This window comes from Phascolarctos cinereus, unplaced genomic scaffold (assembly GCF_003287225.1).
Source record: "Phascolarctos cinereus isolate Bilbo 61053 unplaced genomic scaffold, phaCin_HiC Scaffold_3;HRSCAF=262, whole genome shotgun sequence".
NCBI lineage: Eukaryota > Metazoa > Chordata > Mammalia > Diprotodontia > Phascolarctidae > Phascolarctos > Phascolarctos cinereus.
The window spans coordinates 35,967,264-35,981,051 of NW_027555736.1; the positions used below are offsets into that span (position 1 = coordinate 35,967,264).

Consider the following 13,788-nt stretch of genomic DNA (forward strand, 5'->3'; position numbering starts at 1 on the left):
CACTATTAGGTGAAGAATGTAGAATTTAATGCTATTTGATTCCACTTCATTTTTTTTTTTTGTGATGGCAGTTCAGGCTAAGTGACTCACCTAGAGTCACACAGCTAGTGAGTGTTATGTGTCTGAGGCCAGATTTGAACTCAGGTCCTCCTAACTAACTCCAAGGCCAGAGTTCTATCCACTGCACAATTTAATGCTATTTGAAAAATGGGAAAAACAGGGAGGAGGTCAAATTTGGCTTGTGTGTGGGGATCAGAGTTGCTGTGATTGGGTAAAACCACAATGACTATAACCTCTAGACTGACAAAAGATGGTGTGGATGGGCTGTGTGTGTGTGTGTGTGTGTGTGTGTGTGTGTGTGTGTGAGCGTGTGTGCTGGAATAGAAGGTCATTCACTCTCTGAGAACCACAGAGTATATAATCACATCGGTGAAGTGTTACTACCCAGCGCCAGCGCCTTTTCACTGAACAGCGTCAGTTTAGTGGCTCACGATGCCCCTCGGTGGTTAAACTGCTCCTTAAGACCCCTACCTGAACGCCAGAATTTCTCCTTGGGGCTGTCGTTTGAGTCTTTTCCATTTCCAGTCCTTGTTCCTTAAAAGACTGATTTCCCCCGCCCTCGCTGAACGTCAATGGTAGGTGACCATTCTTTCAGTTTTTAGGATCTCCTTCTTCGGGCCTGGCTCCGTTAGAGGGTTGTGGCTCCAGGGATCAACTCTCTACTGCCCCCAGTCACCGTAGCCGAAAACATCAATACCTTGCCAGTTCACAGAATCATGGGAGTCGACGCTGGAAGGCACAGCCAAGGTCCTCTAGTGCCCAGTCAGGAAGCTACTTTATAGCATCCCCCGCAAGGGGTCAACCAGTTTCTAATGAAGATTTTTGCTGCCTCGCCAGACGGCTGGTTTCCGTTTTGAGACAGCTCTAATTGATAGGCAATGTTAGCTGCTCTCTCGAGCTTAAATCTGCCTCAGCCCACCTTCCATCCACCGTTCCTGGTTCTGCCTTTTGAAGCCAGGCAGAGCAAAGCTGGCCCTTCCTCTCTGGGACAGTCCTTCCAGGGTGGCTCTCTTGTCCTCTCTTCTCTAGGCTAAATAATAAAATAATAGCTAGCATTTATACAGCCCTCTAAGGTTTGTCTGTTTTTGTTATTAACATAAATAATGACCATTAGTAACTATTAATAGCAGTAATTGCTATCTATAATAATTATGGGCAGCTAGCTGGGGCAGGTGGAGCGTGGGGGGTGTTCAGGAGGACCGGCACCTTTGGTATGAGGGCTGCTGAGCCATTTCAGGGCCGTTCATCCACCTTTGGTGTCTACACAATTCACTCACTTCTCACCTGCGTTTCCAAGAAGCTAGCATGTGTAGAGGCCACATCCTGGTAAACTGTCTCAGCAGATGGGCTAAACCAGGTCGAGGGCGACCTGTAGTCCTCAGCCCTGTCGATGAGCTAGGGGGTTGTCTACCCGAGCGTGTGAAGACTCCCCAGCCCGCCCCCCCCGCCCTGGTGGAATGGGCAGCGGAGGACAATTTGTTCCCACAGCCATGAGGCGGCTGAAGCAGGCGCTGTGGAGCGCTTGCGATTTGTCCTTCGCTCTCGAAGAGGACGATGACGTCAGGGAGGTGATGCCGCCACATGCAGGTGAATTGGATTTAAGCGAGGAGGGCCATGCAGAGTCACCAGCCTCACTTTGTCCTCTGGCGCCGTCTGGCTCCATGGCCAGACGTGGATCAGGACGACCGGAGATGGCCCTGTGGAGCGCCTCTGAAGACACCAAGGTCACAGGCTGCGTCCTGGGCCCTCGCCAGTCATGCCGACTTTTGTTTTGCCGCTGGACTGTGACGACTCTGGAAGAAAGGGCGATGCTGATGACGCTGCGCAGCTCTGTTGTGGCTGCGTCATGTTCAGTTCTGCCTGACTCTCCGTGACCCCATGTGGGATCTTCTTGGCAGCGACACTGGAACGGTGTGTCGTTTCCTTCTCCAGTTTGTTTTACAGATGAGGAACTGCGGCAAACAAGGGGAAGTGACTTGCCCAAGGTCACCCAGCTAGTAAGTGTCTGAGGCCGGATTTGAACTCAGGACTCCAGGCCTGGTGCTTTATCCACTTTGCCACCCAGCTACCCTAGCTGTGCAACTGAGCTTTACTTAAATCCAATTCATGGGGAGTCAAGACATCACCCCATGACGTCATCGGTCCTCTTCAAAAATGAAGGTCAGGCAACAACATCACCACCACCTTACATAGTTCTTTAGGGTTTCTCTGTTTTCATTATTAACACAAAGAGTTACCGTGGGTAATTATTAATAGCAATTAACAGCGCTAGGGGTAGGATGCCATAGTGCACAGAACACAGACTCATCTTCCTGAGTTCAAATCTGGCCTTGAACACTTACTAGCTGGATGACCCTGGGCAGGTCATTTCACCCTGTTTGCCTCAGTTTCCTCATCTGTAAAATGAGCTGGAGGAGCGAATGGCAAAGCACTCCAGTATCTTTGCCAAGAAAACCCCAAATGGGGTAGTGAAAAATGACTGAACATACTAATTATTCATATTACTATCAGCAAGCACTTATATAACACTTTAAGGTTTGCCTCTTTTTATTATTAACACAAATAATTGTCATTAGTAATTCTTAATCATAATAATTGTTCATATTAATATCAGCTAACGCTCATATAGCACTTTAAAGTTTACAAAGGGCTTTGCATATTATCTCATTTAATATTATCATTAATATTATTAGCAACCCTCTTTTGGACGGGCCCCGGCTTGCCCATGGACGTTCTAAGACGCAGCATCTAGAACTGGGCACAATATTCTAGGCCGGGCCTGATCAGGGCACAAGAGGATAGTATGATGAACCCCCTCTCCCAGACACCTCGGGGATGAGATTAATGTGTCCGGGGCTAGTCTCAGCCTTGACATTGCCAACCTCTTGGCCCCCCGGTGCCTCTCTATAGCAGGTAGACACATACTTTGTGCAGGCTACAGGCAGAGGCTAAATACCTTTGTTGGGTGTGAGCTGGTCCCTTGGGCACAAGAGGAAAAGGAATGGATTTGGAGTCAAAGGTTTTCCTTGGGGGTTGGCCACTGTGTGACCTTGGTCAAGTCCTTCCTCTCTCTAGATCTCAGTTTTTCCTCATAGAATGAATGAATGTTTACTAAGTGTTTACTGTGTGTTAAGGGCTGGAGATACAAATTGAAAAGTAAGACAGGCCGTGCCCTACACAATGAAAAGGTTGGACTAGATGACCTGAAAGGCCCCTGTCAGTGGTTCTGGGAAGGTAGTCTGTTTCTAGCAGGGCCCTGCTTCTTAGAATATACATATTAGAACAATCTGACAGCATCTACCCAGGCTCCTAGTAGAAGAGATTTGACTACAGCCCATAAACTCATGAAAGGATCCAGGAGGCCCATTCTTCACTTCCAGGACTCCATGGGAGCCAGAAGAAAGTGGTTTTAGGCCAATACAGGAAGTCACATTTCACATAACAGGCAGCAAACTTGGAGAACTATTTTTAATTTCATAAATAAAAATAGATTCAAAGAGACTTGAAGAAGAAGGAGAAAGAAGAGATGAGAGAGTGAGATGTGGAGAGAGGTAGAGAAATGGGCAGGAGGAGAGAATGAGAAAGAGGTAGGAGGATGGGAGGAAGGGAATGAGAGGAAAGGACAAGGGAGAGAGAATGAGGAAGAGAAAAATGGAGGAGAGGGGGTAAAAGGGGAGTGAGGAGAGCATAAGGAGGAAGAGAGAGGAAGAGGAAGAAAAGCAGAGTAGAGAGAAGGAGGAGGGAAGAGAAGGGGGAAGGATGAAGGAGAGAAAGGAGGGAGGAGATCATAAGAGGGAGGAAGAGAAGAGGAAGGGAGAGAAAGAGAGAAGAAGGACAGGAGCCAAGGACACATAATACGATCAGGATGCTGCTGGGAGCAAACAGCCCAGCCCAGCCCCGCCTGGAGGAGCTCTAAGCACACCCAAATTCCAGGGCTGGAAGGAAACCCAATCAGAGCCAGACCTTCCTGGTCAGCTGAAGGTGGCAGGCAGAGGTTGCCCTGGAATGGCCCTGGCCAGGGGACAGTGTGCCTCACGGGCACTGCCTGGAAGGGGCTTTCCCTGGGGTTTTGGATAAGGATGAGGAATACCCATGTTAGGTTCTGGCCCCTCTGGCTGTCATTTGGACAGAATGACAAATGCGGAGGAACATGGGACAGAACTAGAAGGCTCAGGTCCCATTTTCATCTTCCAATGTGAGGGATCTTGAGAGGTTTTCTTATCTGAAAAGTGTGATAATAATACCTTTGGGACCTATCTCAGAGGGGTGTGATGAGGCTCATATGAGATAATGGTCATAAAAAAGATTCGTTAACCTGAAAGTGTGACATAAATGCCATCTCTTCTTTGAGATCCAGATTAAGTGGCACTTCTCCTAGGGAGGCCACTATGATCACCCTGGCCTCCAAGGATTTCTCCCTCCTTTGAACTCCCATAGCTCTTACTGTCTGAACTGCTTCTCAACTCACAGACATTTGGAGCAATAAGGTACCTGAGAGCCTGAGCTAATGTTTCTCCTTCCCCAGATCTTCACGAGTTCCAGTCTTCCCTCCCCATCTACAGTAGTAGTGCCTTAAAGAGAGGGACCAAGTCCTGTGCCTCTGTTTCCCTTACAGTCTGGCATAGTGCTCAGTAGAAGTATATGATCACTGAAATCCCTTCCAAACTTAAGAATCTGTGATGCTGTGAATTATTTCATCCATCCATCCAACCATCCATCCATCCAAATATCCATCTATCCATCCATCCATCCATCCATCCATCTATCCATCCAAACATCCATCCATCCATCCATCCATCCATCCATTCATCTATCCATCCATCCATCCATCCATCCATCCATCCATCCAAACATCCATCCATCCATCCATCCATCCATCCATCCATCCATCCATCCATCCATCCATCCAAATATCCATCTATCCATCCATCCATCCAAATATCCATCTATCCATCCAAACATCCATCCAAACATCCATCCATCCATCCATCCATCCATCCATCCATCCATCCATCTATTCATCTATCCATCCATCTATCCATCCATCCATCCCTCCAACCTTCCATCATCCATCCATCCATCCAAATATCCATCCATCCATCCATCCATCCAACATCCATCCATCCATCCATCCATCCATCCATCCATCCATCCAAACATCCATCCATCCATCCATCTATCCATCCATCTATCCATCCATCCATTCATCCATCCAAACTTCCATTATCCATCCATCCATCCATCCATCCAAACATCCATCCATCCATTCATCTATCCATCCATCCATCCATCCATCCAACCATCCGTCCATCCAACCATCCATCCAATTCCTGGTGTTTAGAACTCGGTTTCTTCATTTGTAAAATGGGGTTGGTAACCCCTGGACCACCTTCTGGGGCTGTGGGAGGCTCTTGGCACCTGGGCTACCAGAGGTCAGGAGTGTTATCGACATGAGCATCAATTAAGGGATTTCAGCATGGTCTCCTATACCTTGCACTCCTCCTTGGCCTCTTGACCTGTTCGTCCAAATGAGTCCATTTTGAAGTCAGATGACCTCAGGGACACATCCAACTTTGACCTTCTCTCATCTCCACCCCTCCCACCCTTAATAAGCAAACAGGAGACCTAGTCTTTGGGAGGATAGATATTTATTTATAATACAAAAAGTAGGGGTTCCTCGAACCTTCATTAGAATAAAAAACATTAAAAACCTTTTTTGGGGAGAGGTGGGAAAAACAAGCCTCCCCCCATTCCCAGGAAGTGGAGGTGTCTGGCCACTGTTGGTTCAGGTGACACAGAGCAGGGGAGCCTGCTGGGTTAGCACCATTGTGGGTGAGTGAGTGAGCGAGCAGAGGGTTGAGATGAGGGGGACGCCCTTGGTCTCTGTGGGGAACGCTCTCCCCAGGGAAGTGGGTTATGAGGTAAGGCCACATCCTTCTCAGCTGTGGAATGGTTCGCCCTGGGGGCCTGCTTTTAAAATAATAATAATAATTACCATAATATTATTAAAAATAACAATATTTGTAACAATATCAAGTCTTCCCTGGGTTGTGATGAGCACCGGAAGTCCCTCCTTCCAAGGCAGGCCTCCATGCTGCCCCTAGAAGTGGGCAGAGGCCCACGGGGAGGGAACAGCTGCTTCCTCAGATCCGTGGAAGATTCCTCCAAGGGAAGGGGTGGGCAGCCAGCTCACCGACGTGACACCCGCTCATTGCCCCGGGCCCAGGCGCCATGACTGTCCTGGCTGCAGGTCTTACAGCATTGGACCCTGACAGTGGGTAGGTGGCACCTGCCCAGGAGGTGAAGGGTCTCACAGAAGCTGAAAGTGAGACGGTCCCGGTCACAGACAAGACCTGTGGGGGCAACAGGGAGAGCGCAGGTGAATGGGGGGCCACTAGGTGAGAGATACACCTGGCCTGATGCAGAATCACAAAGGATTAGCGCATGTCTCGCACACTCAGGTGCAGACTTGGCATGGCCACGCTCACTCATGCCATCTCCCCAGGTGCAGACAGGCCTTGTGGCTCGGGCAGAGCAAGATTTCTTATTTAGTTCACCTGAGGCATGGAAAGTTCATAGACATATTTTTGGTCTGACCACATGACTCCCTTACTCAATAACTTTTACTTGTTCTCTATTAACTGGAGAACCATGTAATCTTGGTTCTGCTTTTCAAGCTTCCCATAATGTTGCATACGATTCCCCTGCCCACACGACCCTCTGGCTATTGCTCGTACACAATACTTCATCTCCTATCTCCCTGACTTTGCACCAGCTGTGTCCCATGCCGGTAATGCCGTCCCACTTCATCTCTGTCTGCTAGGATGTCGTGTTTCCTCAAAACTCCATTCAGGTGTCACCTTCTACATGAAGCCTTTCCTGGTTCCCCCAGCTACTAGTGAGTGCCCCACACCATTTACTTTGTATTCGCTGTGTGTGTATATGTACACACACACACACACACACACACACATATAAATAATTCATATGTTGGATCCACAATAGAACACAAGATCCTTGAAGGCAGGGGCTGTTTGATTCTTGTCTTTGTATTACCAGCAGGGTGCCTGGCACGCAGTAGGCCTTTAGGAAATACTTGTTTATTGTTCAGTTGCTCTGGATCATTGAATGAGCTGGGAGCTGGCTTGTCTGTGTTCTGCTGCTGATTCTATGATTCCTCTGTTCCACATCCAGGACAGGCCTGTCTAGCAGAAGGAGTGCTAGGCTCCAAGTTGGGGAACACATGCCCGCCCACGTGCCATGGATCAGCTTGGAGACCAATTGTCCAACTCTTCTGGGCCTGATTCGCTACATGTTTTAAGGATGGATGAGAGAAGGGCTGAGAGGTTCTCTGCACCCAGGCCGTGGGAGGGTGGTGAGTGAGGATGGAGGGGGATTTCAGTGGGGCCTCCTGGGGCTGTGCCCACCCTTGTCCTTCCCCACCCCATCCCTCTCTAGTTCCTGATCCAACAGGGAGAGTCAGAGCTGCCTCCAAGAACTCAAGGAGGATATGAGATAATGAAGAAGAGACGAATTGGGGAAGAATTGGGCAGGAATGGAGCCTGGGACTCCGACCACCTCAGTCTACCACAGCCACGGGGCTGCCCTGCTCAGGTCTCCCTGGGCTCCTGTGCAAAGGGGCAGGATGGGGTTGCAACTCACCCACATAAGAGTTTCAGGAGAAGGTGGGAGAGAAGGAGAGAATTACGGGGGCTTCTGATGCAAGAAGCCTGAAGCTATTGTTTTCCTCACAATGACTGTGAGATAGGTAGAAGAGATATTATTGTCCCATTTTACAGATGGGGAAGCTGAGGTCTGAGCCTCTGTTTGCCTCAGTTTCTTCATCTGTAAAATGAGGGTAGTAATAGCATCCACCTCCCAGGGGTATGAGGAGGATAAAGGGAGATGACGTGTGCAAAGTACTTTGTCGCTATATGATGCTAGCTATTATTAGAGGCATCTAGGTGGTGCAGTGGAGAGAGTGTTGGTCCTAGAGACCTGACAGACCTGAACGCAAATCTAGCCTCAGATATCTAGTGGTTATTTGGTCCTGGGCAACTCAGGGCCCTCTCTGAGCCTCAGTTTCTTCATCTGCAAAATGGGAAGAAGAAGAAGAATAGCACCCACCTCTGAGGGTTGTGAGGATACAATGAGGTGATATTTGTAGTTCTTTGCAAACACTCAAGCACTACAGAAATGCTAGTCATTGTTGTTGTTGTTGTTGTTATTATTATTATTATTATCATTATTATAATTAAGTGAAGGCCCCTCCTTTCTCTCTCCTCATCCACGGCCAGATTTCTGGGCAGCACAGTCACAAACTCTTGGTCCTTTATCCCCCACCCAAACATGCAAAGAGGAGTGAAAAAGCCCAGGACTTGGAGAAGACCAAGGCCACTGTCCAGGAGACTGAAATCCTACACTCTGCAGTCTGGGAAATGGGTGACCTGCAGCTCATCTCAATGTCTTCCATCAGACTGTTTCTCCTACAACTTTTCAGTAACATAGTGACTAAGGGCTGTAGAGGGGCAGCCTGGTGGTGCACTGGGCCTGGAGTCAGGAAGACCTGAGTTCAAATTTGGCCTCAGACACGTATCTCTGTGACTCTGGGCAAGTCACTTTACCCTGTTTGCCTCAGTTTCCTCACCTGTACAATGGGGACACACTGGAGAAGCCAAGAAAATCCCATGGACAAAAAGTCCTTGAGGTCATATAGAGCCAGACACAACTAAATAACAAGAACAAAAAAGAGACATGAGGTATATTCTAGACTGAGTCCTCTTTTTTTTTTTTTAAACCATTTCTAAAAGCCTTTGTCAAGCCTCAAAATGAAGACAAAACTGATAGGCAGTGTGGTGTGGTAGATGGTGCACTGGGCCCAAGTTCTGATTCTGACACTCACTTGCTGTGTGACCTTGAGCAAATCTCTTGCCCTCTCTTAGGTTTCCTCCTCAGGAAAATGACGCGGCAGGACTGATTGTCTCTTAGGTCCTGGGACATCCAGTGCTGCTCATCTGTGAGTCTTTTCCTTTGCTGAAGATGGAAAATAAAACCCTGCTTCCCCTGCTCCCAGGGTCCGTCCCTTGGTGTCTGCCTTGTTTGTCCACACGGGCTTTTCTTGGCAGTGATGCAGCCCCAGCTGTGGGGAGCGATGACACATCTGGAAAAGCCCCTGTTGTTGCCAGGCCTGACACACCTCGTCTGGGGCTCAGAGTCCTGGCTGTGCTTCGGGGTGAGAAAGAGCCCGGAGCGGCATTTCTCATCCCAACCACTTCCAGATGTTGTCATCACAACAACGTGCCCCACCCCCCCACCCAAGAGGGTGTGAGTGTGTGTGTGTGTGTGTGTGTGTGTGCACGAGTGTGTATGTGCATGCATGTGTGTATGTGTGTGCACGTGTGTATGTGTGACTGTGTTTGTATGTGTGTGGGGGGGTGAGTATATGTGTGTGTGTGAATATGTGTGTGTGTGTGTGTGTGTGCCCTCGTGTACGCTCGTGTGCTCCCCGGCATGTGTTTGTGAAGAAGAGGACCAGATTACACATTTATACAGAGCTTTAAAGTCTCCCAAAAGTTTCACACATTATCTCGTCTGATCCTCACAGCAGCTCTGTGGAGGTAGGCACTGTTGGCCCCATTTTACAGAAGAGGAAACTGAGGCTGAGAGAGTTTTAGTGACTTGCCCAGGGTCCCAGTGTCTGGAGCAGGAGTTGAAGTCAGGTCTTCCTGCTTCTAACACTGTTTGAATGTATGGCATGAGACTCTTGCCCTACCAGACCCAGGTTACATGATGCCTAGTTTAAATGTCCTCACTTCTAGACTGTCTCACACCATCTAGAACTTTGGACCACAATCTTACTTTAGCTTGGCCTTCCACAGTCTGACTCCCAGCTACCTCTCCAGCTTTATTTCATACTATCACTTGCTATGTATTAGATTGGATAGAGCCCCTGGCCTGGAATTGGACCTGAGTTCAAATCTGTCCTCAGACATTTATTAGCTGTGTGACCCTAAGCAAGTCACTTAACCTCTGCTTGCCTTAGTTTCCTCAACTGTGAAATGGGGATAAAAATAGCACCTACCTCCAAGGGTTGTTGTGAGGATAAAATGAGACAATAATTGTAAAAGTACTTAATACAGTGCCTGGCATATAGTAAGCATTATATTTTGTCATTATTTTTGGTAATACATCATTGTTATTATTATTATTATATTCTATTATTATGTACTATAATTATAATAATATTATTATAATGTATTCTATATTCTGGAGATATGTTCTATGCTCCAGCCAAAACAGGACTGTATACTCCTAAGCCCTGGGGATACGGTCAGCGGCACTGAAGAAAATATGACCTCAAGCTGATGACTGAAGGCAAAGGCTTCTGCAAAGAAGAAGATGTGAAGAGTGAACAATTGGTTTAGAAGGTGGAGTCTGAGGATGAAGTGTAGAAACCTGGCACATGGCTTAAAAGGCAGGAATGACAGGCTCTCGGCCAGGGATGGAGTGCACCTAAGAGGGGCTGGGCAGACATACTGACTTGGAATCTGGCAAAACTGATCATGAGAACTTGACACGGAAGAGGGTGAGGGAGGAATATCCTCTCCACAAATGTCTATGAGAAGGTAATGCAGACAGTGGTGGTAAAACACAGGAAGAGTGTCAGAGGGCCTGGAATTCACCGGAGACAACACCCTAGAAAAGGGCCAGGAACCAAGCCTGTGGCTAACCACGCTACAAAGAAGTGCACCATGTATGCACATGATAAAGGGGTAGACTGGACGTAGTGGGGCAAATGTGTCTGCTTCTTTAAGGCCCTCTTCATATGGAGCAGTTTAATGACGAAAAAGGCCTTTACGAGACCAGTGGACCTTACTGAGAGGTCTTAAGGTGGGGATTCACATCGAAAGTTAAGGGTGTAACAGAGGCTTGGTGGAAAAGCCGGAACGCACTATGACTCTGGAAAGCTACACCTTATTCAGAACCAATCGATCAGCATTCATTTATTAATAATCACCTATATGTCAGGTGTGAGAGGTAAAAAGACAAAATTGAGAGAGGGAACAGAATACATAAAAGGGTAGAGCAGCATTGGATTTTACAAAGATATGTTTATGTCAGAAATCCCAGAACTGGGGGGGGGGGAGCACAGTGAGAGAATCCAAGGAAGGAGAAACAGAAGGGATGGCATCCCAGAAATATACTACAAAGCATCTGAAAAGGAAGAAGCAACAGCTCAGGAGTTTGTCTGAAAAAGATCTGGGGGTCTTAGAGGACCACAAACTCAAGATGAGTCAACACTTGATATGGTAGCTCAAAAAGATAATTCAACCTTGAACTCTGTTAACAAAGCCCAGTCAATCAACACGCCCTTATAAATGCTTACTGCCTACCATTTGATTGTAAGCTCCTTGAGGGCAGGGACTATCTTTGGCCTCCTTTTGTATCCCCAGAGCTTAGCACAGTGCTTGGCACACAGCAGGCACTTCAAAGCTGCTCGTCGACTCGTCTTGCCCTGGTCAGACCATATCTCAGCAGTAGGTTTTAGGAGAACGTTGAGTAGCTGCAAGGTGCCCCAAGGCAAACCTCCAGTATGGCTGCATGGGTTGGACTAGATGGATGGTCACTGAGGTCCCTTATCCCTGGGAAATGCTGGGATTTCGTGAGCTCTGGAAACAGATCACAAACTGGGCATGGTGGTGCAGTGGATAGAGTGCTGAGTCTGGAGGCAGGAAGACCTGAATTCAAATCCTGCCTCAGACCCTTAGCCTCGGTTTCCTCATCTGTAAAATGAAAATATGGATAGCACCTATGGGGTTGCTTTTAGGATCAACTGAAATGACATTTAAAGTGCTAGCTATTAATTTAGAGTAGTGATGAGGATTTCAAGTTCTAGACAGAGCTCCCTCAAAATCAGGGCGGCTGCATCTGCTCCTATACTGTCTTAATGATCCTTTTATTTCTCAAAGGGTGGAGGCACTAGGAAGTGGGAATTGCCATTCTGCCCAACAAGGAGGAACTCGCAGCTGAAGGGGGCGTGATGGGAATGTGGGGCGGAACTGACCACACCATCTTTGAATTCAGAAGAGAGAAGGGCAGGGAAGCTGGGCAGGGTGTGCTACACACCCTAGGTTTGGGAAGAGGCCAAAGATCTGCAGGGGAAATCAGCCCAGGAGGGATGGGAAGCTCTCCAGAAAATAATCCTGACCATACAAATACAAGCTGATGAGTAAGGAAAGGGGGAGAAAGAAAGATAGGGCACTCGGACTTTTCAGAGGAATGTACATGAGGGGGGGGGGATAGACTCAAGATGCAGAATGAGACATATTGTTGGACCTGGCCAACGTGGGAATGTGTTTTGCTTGATTATGCATATTTGTTATGAGAATTTTGTTTTTCATTTTTCTTTTTTTTTTTTAATTTGAGAGGGAGGCAGGATATAAAGAAAACAAATATTTGTTAATTTAGAAAAGTAAAATTTAAGGGCAGCTAGGTGGCACAGTGGATAGAGGACCGGCCCTGGACTCAGGAGGAGCTGAGTTCAAATCTGACCTTAGACACATAACACTTTCTAGCTGTGTGACTCTGGGCAAGTCACTTAACCCCATTGCCTAGCCAAAAAAAAAAAAGAAAAGTAAAATTTAATGACTGTCACTTTAAAAAAAATAAAGCAGTGAAAAAGATGTGCACAAGCTAGAAGGGAACAGAACAAATCCAAAAGCATGTCACCATACTACCGGTAAGGATAATCAAGTCACGTCCCAGGCACTGTGCTAGACACTGGCGTACAAGAAAGGCAGGCACAGTCAGACCTCAAGAAGCTTCCATTCTAGTGGAAGATAAGGCTAATGTTCAAAGGGCTAGCGCTCAGAATGGCCAGAAGCGGATGACGAGAAGCTCACCAGTGGGACAGCAGCTTTGCTTGGAGCAGTTGGGAATGTGAAAATGGACAGTGGAAAGAAAGTAGAGTTACCTAACTCTTACTCCATTTCTTCTTTCTTTCTCTCTTTCTCTCTTTTGTTCTTTCTTTTCTTTCTTTCTCTCTCTTTCTCTCTTTCTTTTTCTTTCTTTCTTTCTTTCTTTCTTTCTTCTCTTTCTCTCTCTTCTCTCTCTTTCTTCTTTCTTTCTTTCTTTCTTTCTTTCTTTCTTTCTCTCTTTTCTTTCTTTCTTTCTTGCCTTTCTTTCTCTCTCTCTTTCTCTCTTTCTTTTTTAAAGAGGGCAGATAATGTTTGGACCGGAAAGGATAAACCCAAACAGCCAAGGCAGTTGAGACCCAAGATAAGTGAGGAGAATCCTGCTTCTCCCCCCTGGACCTTTACCCTTGGGCCTGAATCTAGACCCGTGTGCTCTGGACCAGCAGAACTCGTGCCCCTAGGCCCTGGGGAAGTTATTCAATTTATGCTATCTTTGGAACTCAGGTCCTGAGGCTCAACATGGAATGAGTGCAAACTAGCCCATTTAGCTACCATATCTAGCCGGCCCCAGACTCCAGACCACATTTCAACTTAACGTTCAATCCACGCTGGCCCTTCCCCCATCCCACACCTGAACTTTCTTCCTCTAGTAATCAGATCAATACTATCATGACTTCTGGAAAGAGCTGTGTCAACCTTATGATGCCTTATGCATCAACTTGTCCCCCAGACCAAAAATCCTCCCTTTTCTGGTTGCTACTCCCCATATATATAGTTTTCCCTTATTAGAAAGTAAGCTTCCTGTAGGCAAGGA

General features: G+C 47.3%; 1 protein-coding gene across 1 annotated transcript in view; it reads right to left on the bottom strand.

The window, feature by feature from the left end:
* Positions 1-5,691: 5,691 nt before the first annotated feature.
* Positions 5,692-13,788, bottom strand: part of ADAMTS7 (ADAM metallopeptidase with thrombospondin type 1 motif 7) — a 168,891-nt gene continuing 160,794 nt past the window's right edge. The window contains 1 exon segment of the mRNA XM_020975991.2: positions 5,692-6,413. Coding sequence (XP_020831650.2) covers positions 6,250-6,413 — 164 coding nt within the window. The 3' untranslated portion in view covers positions 5,692-6,249.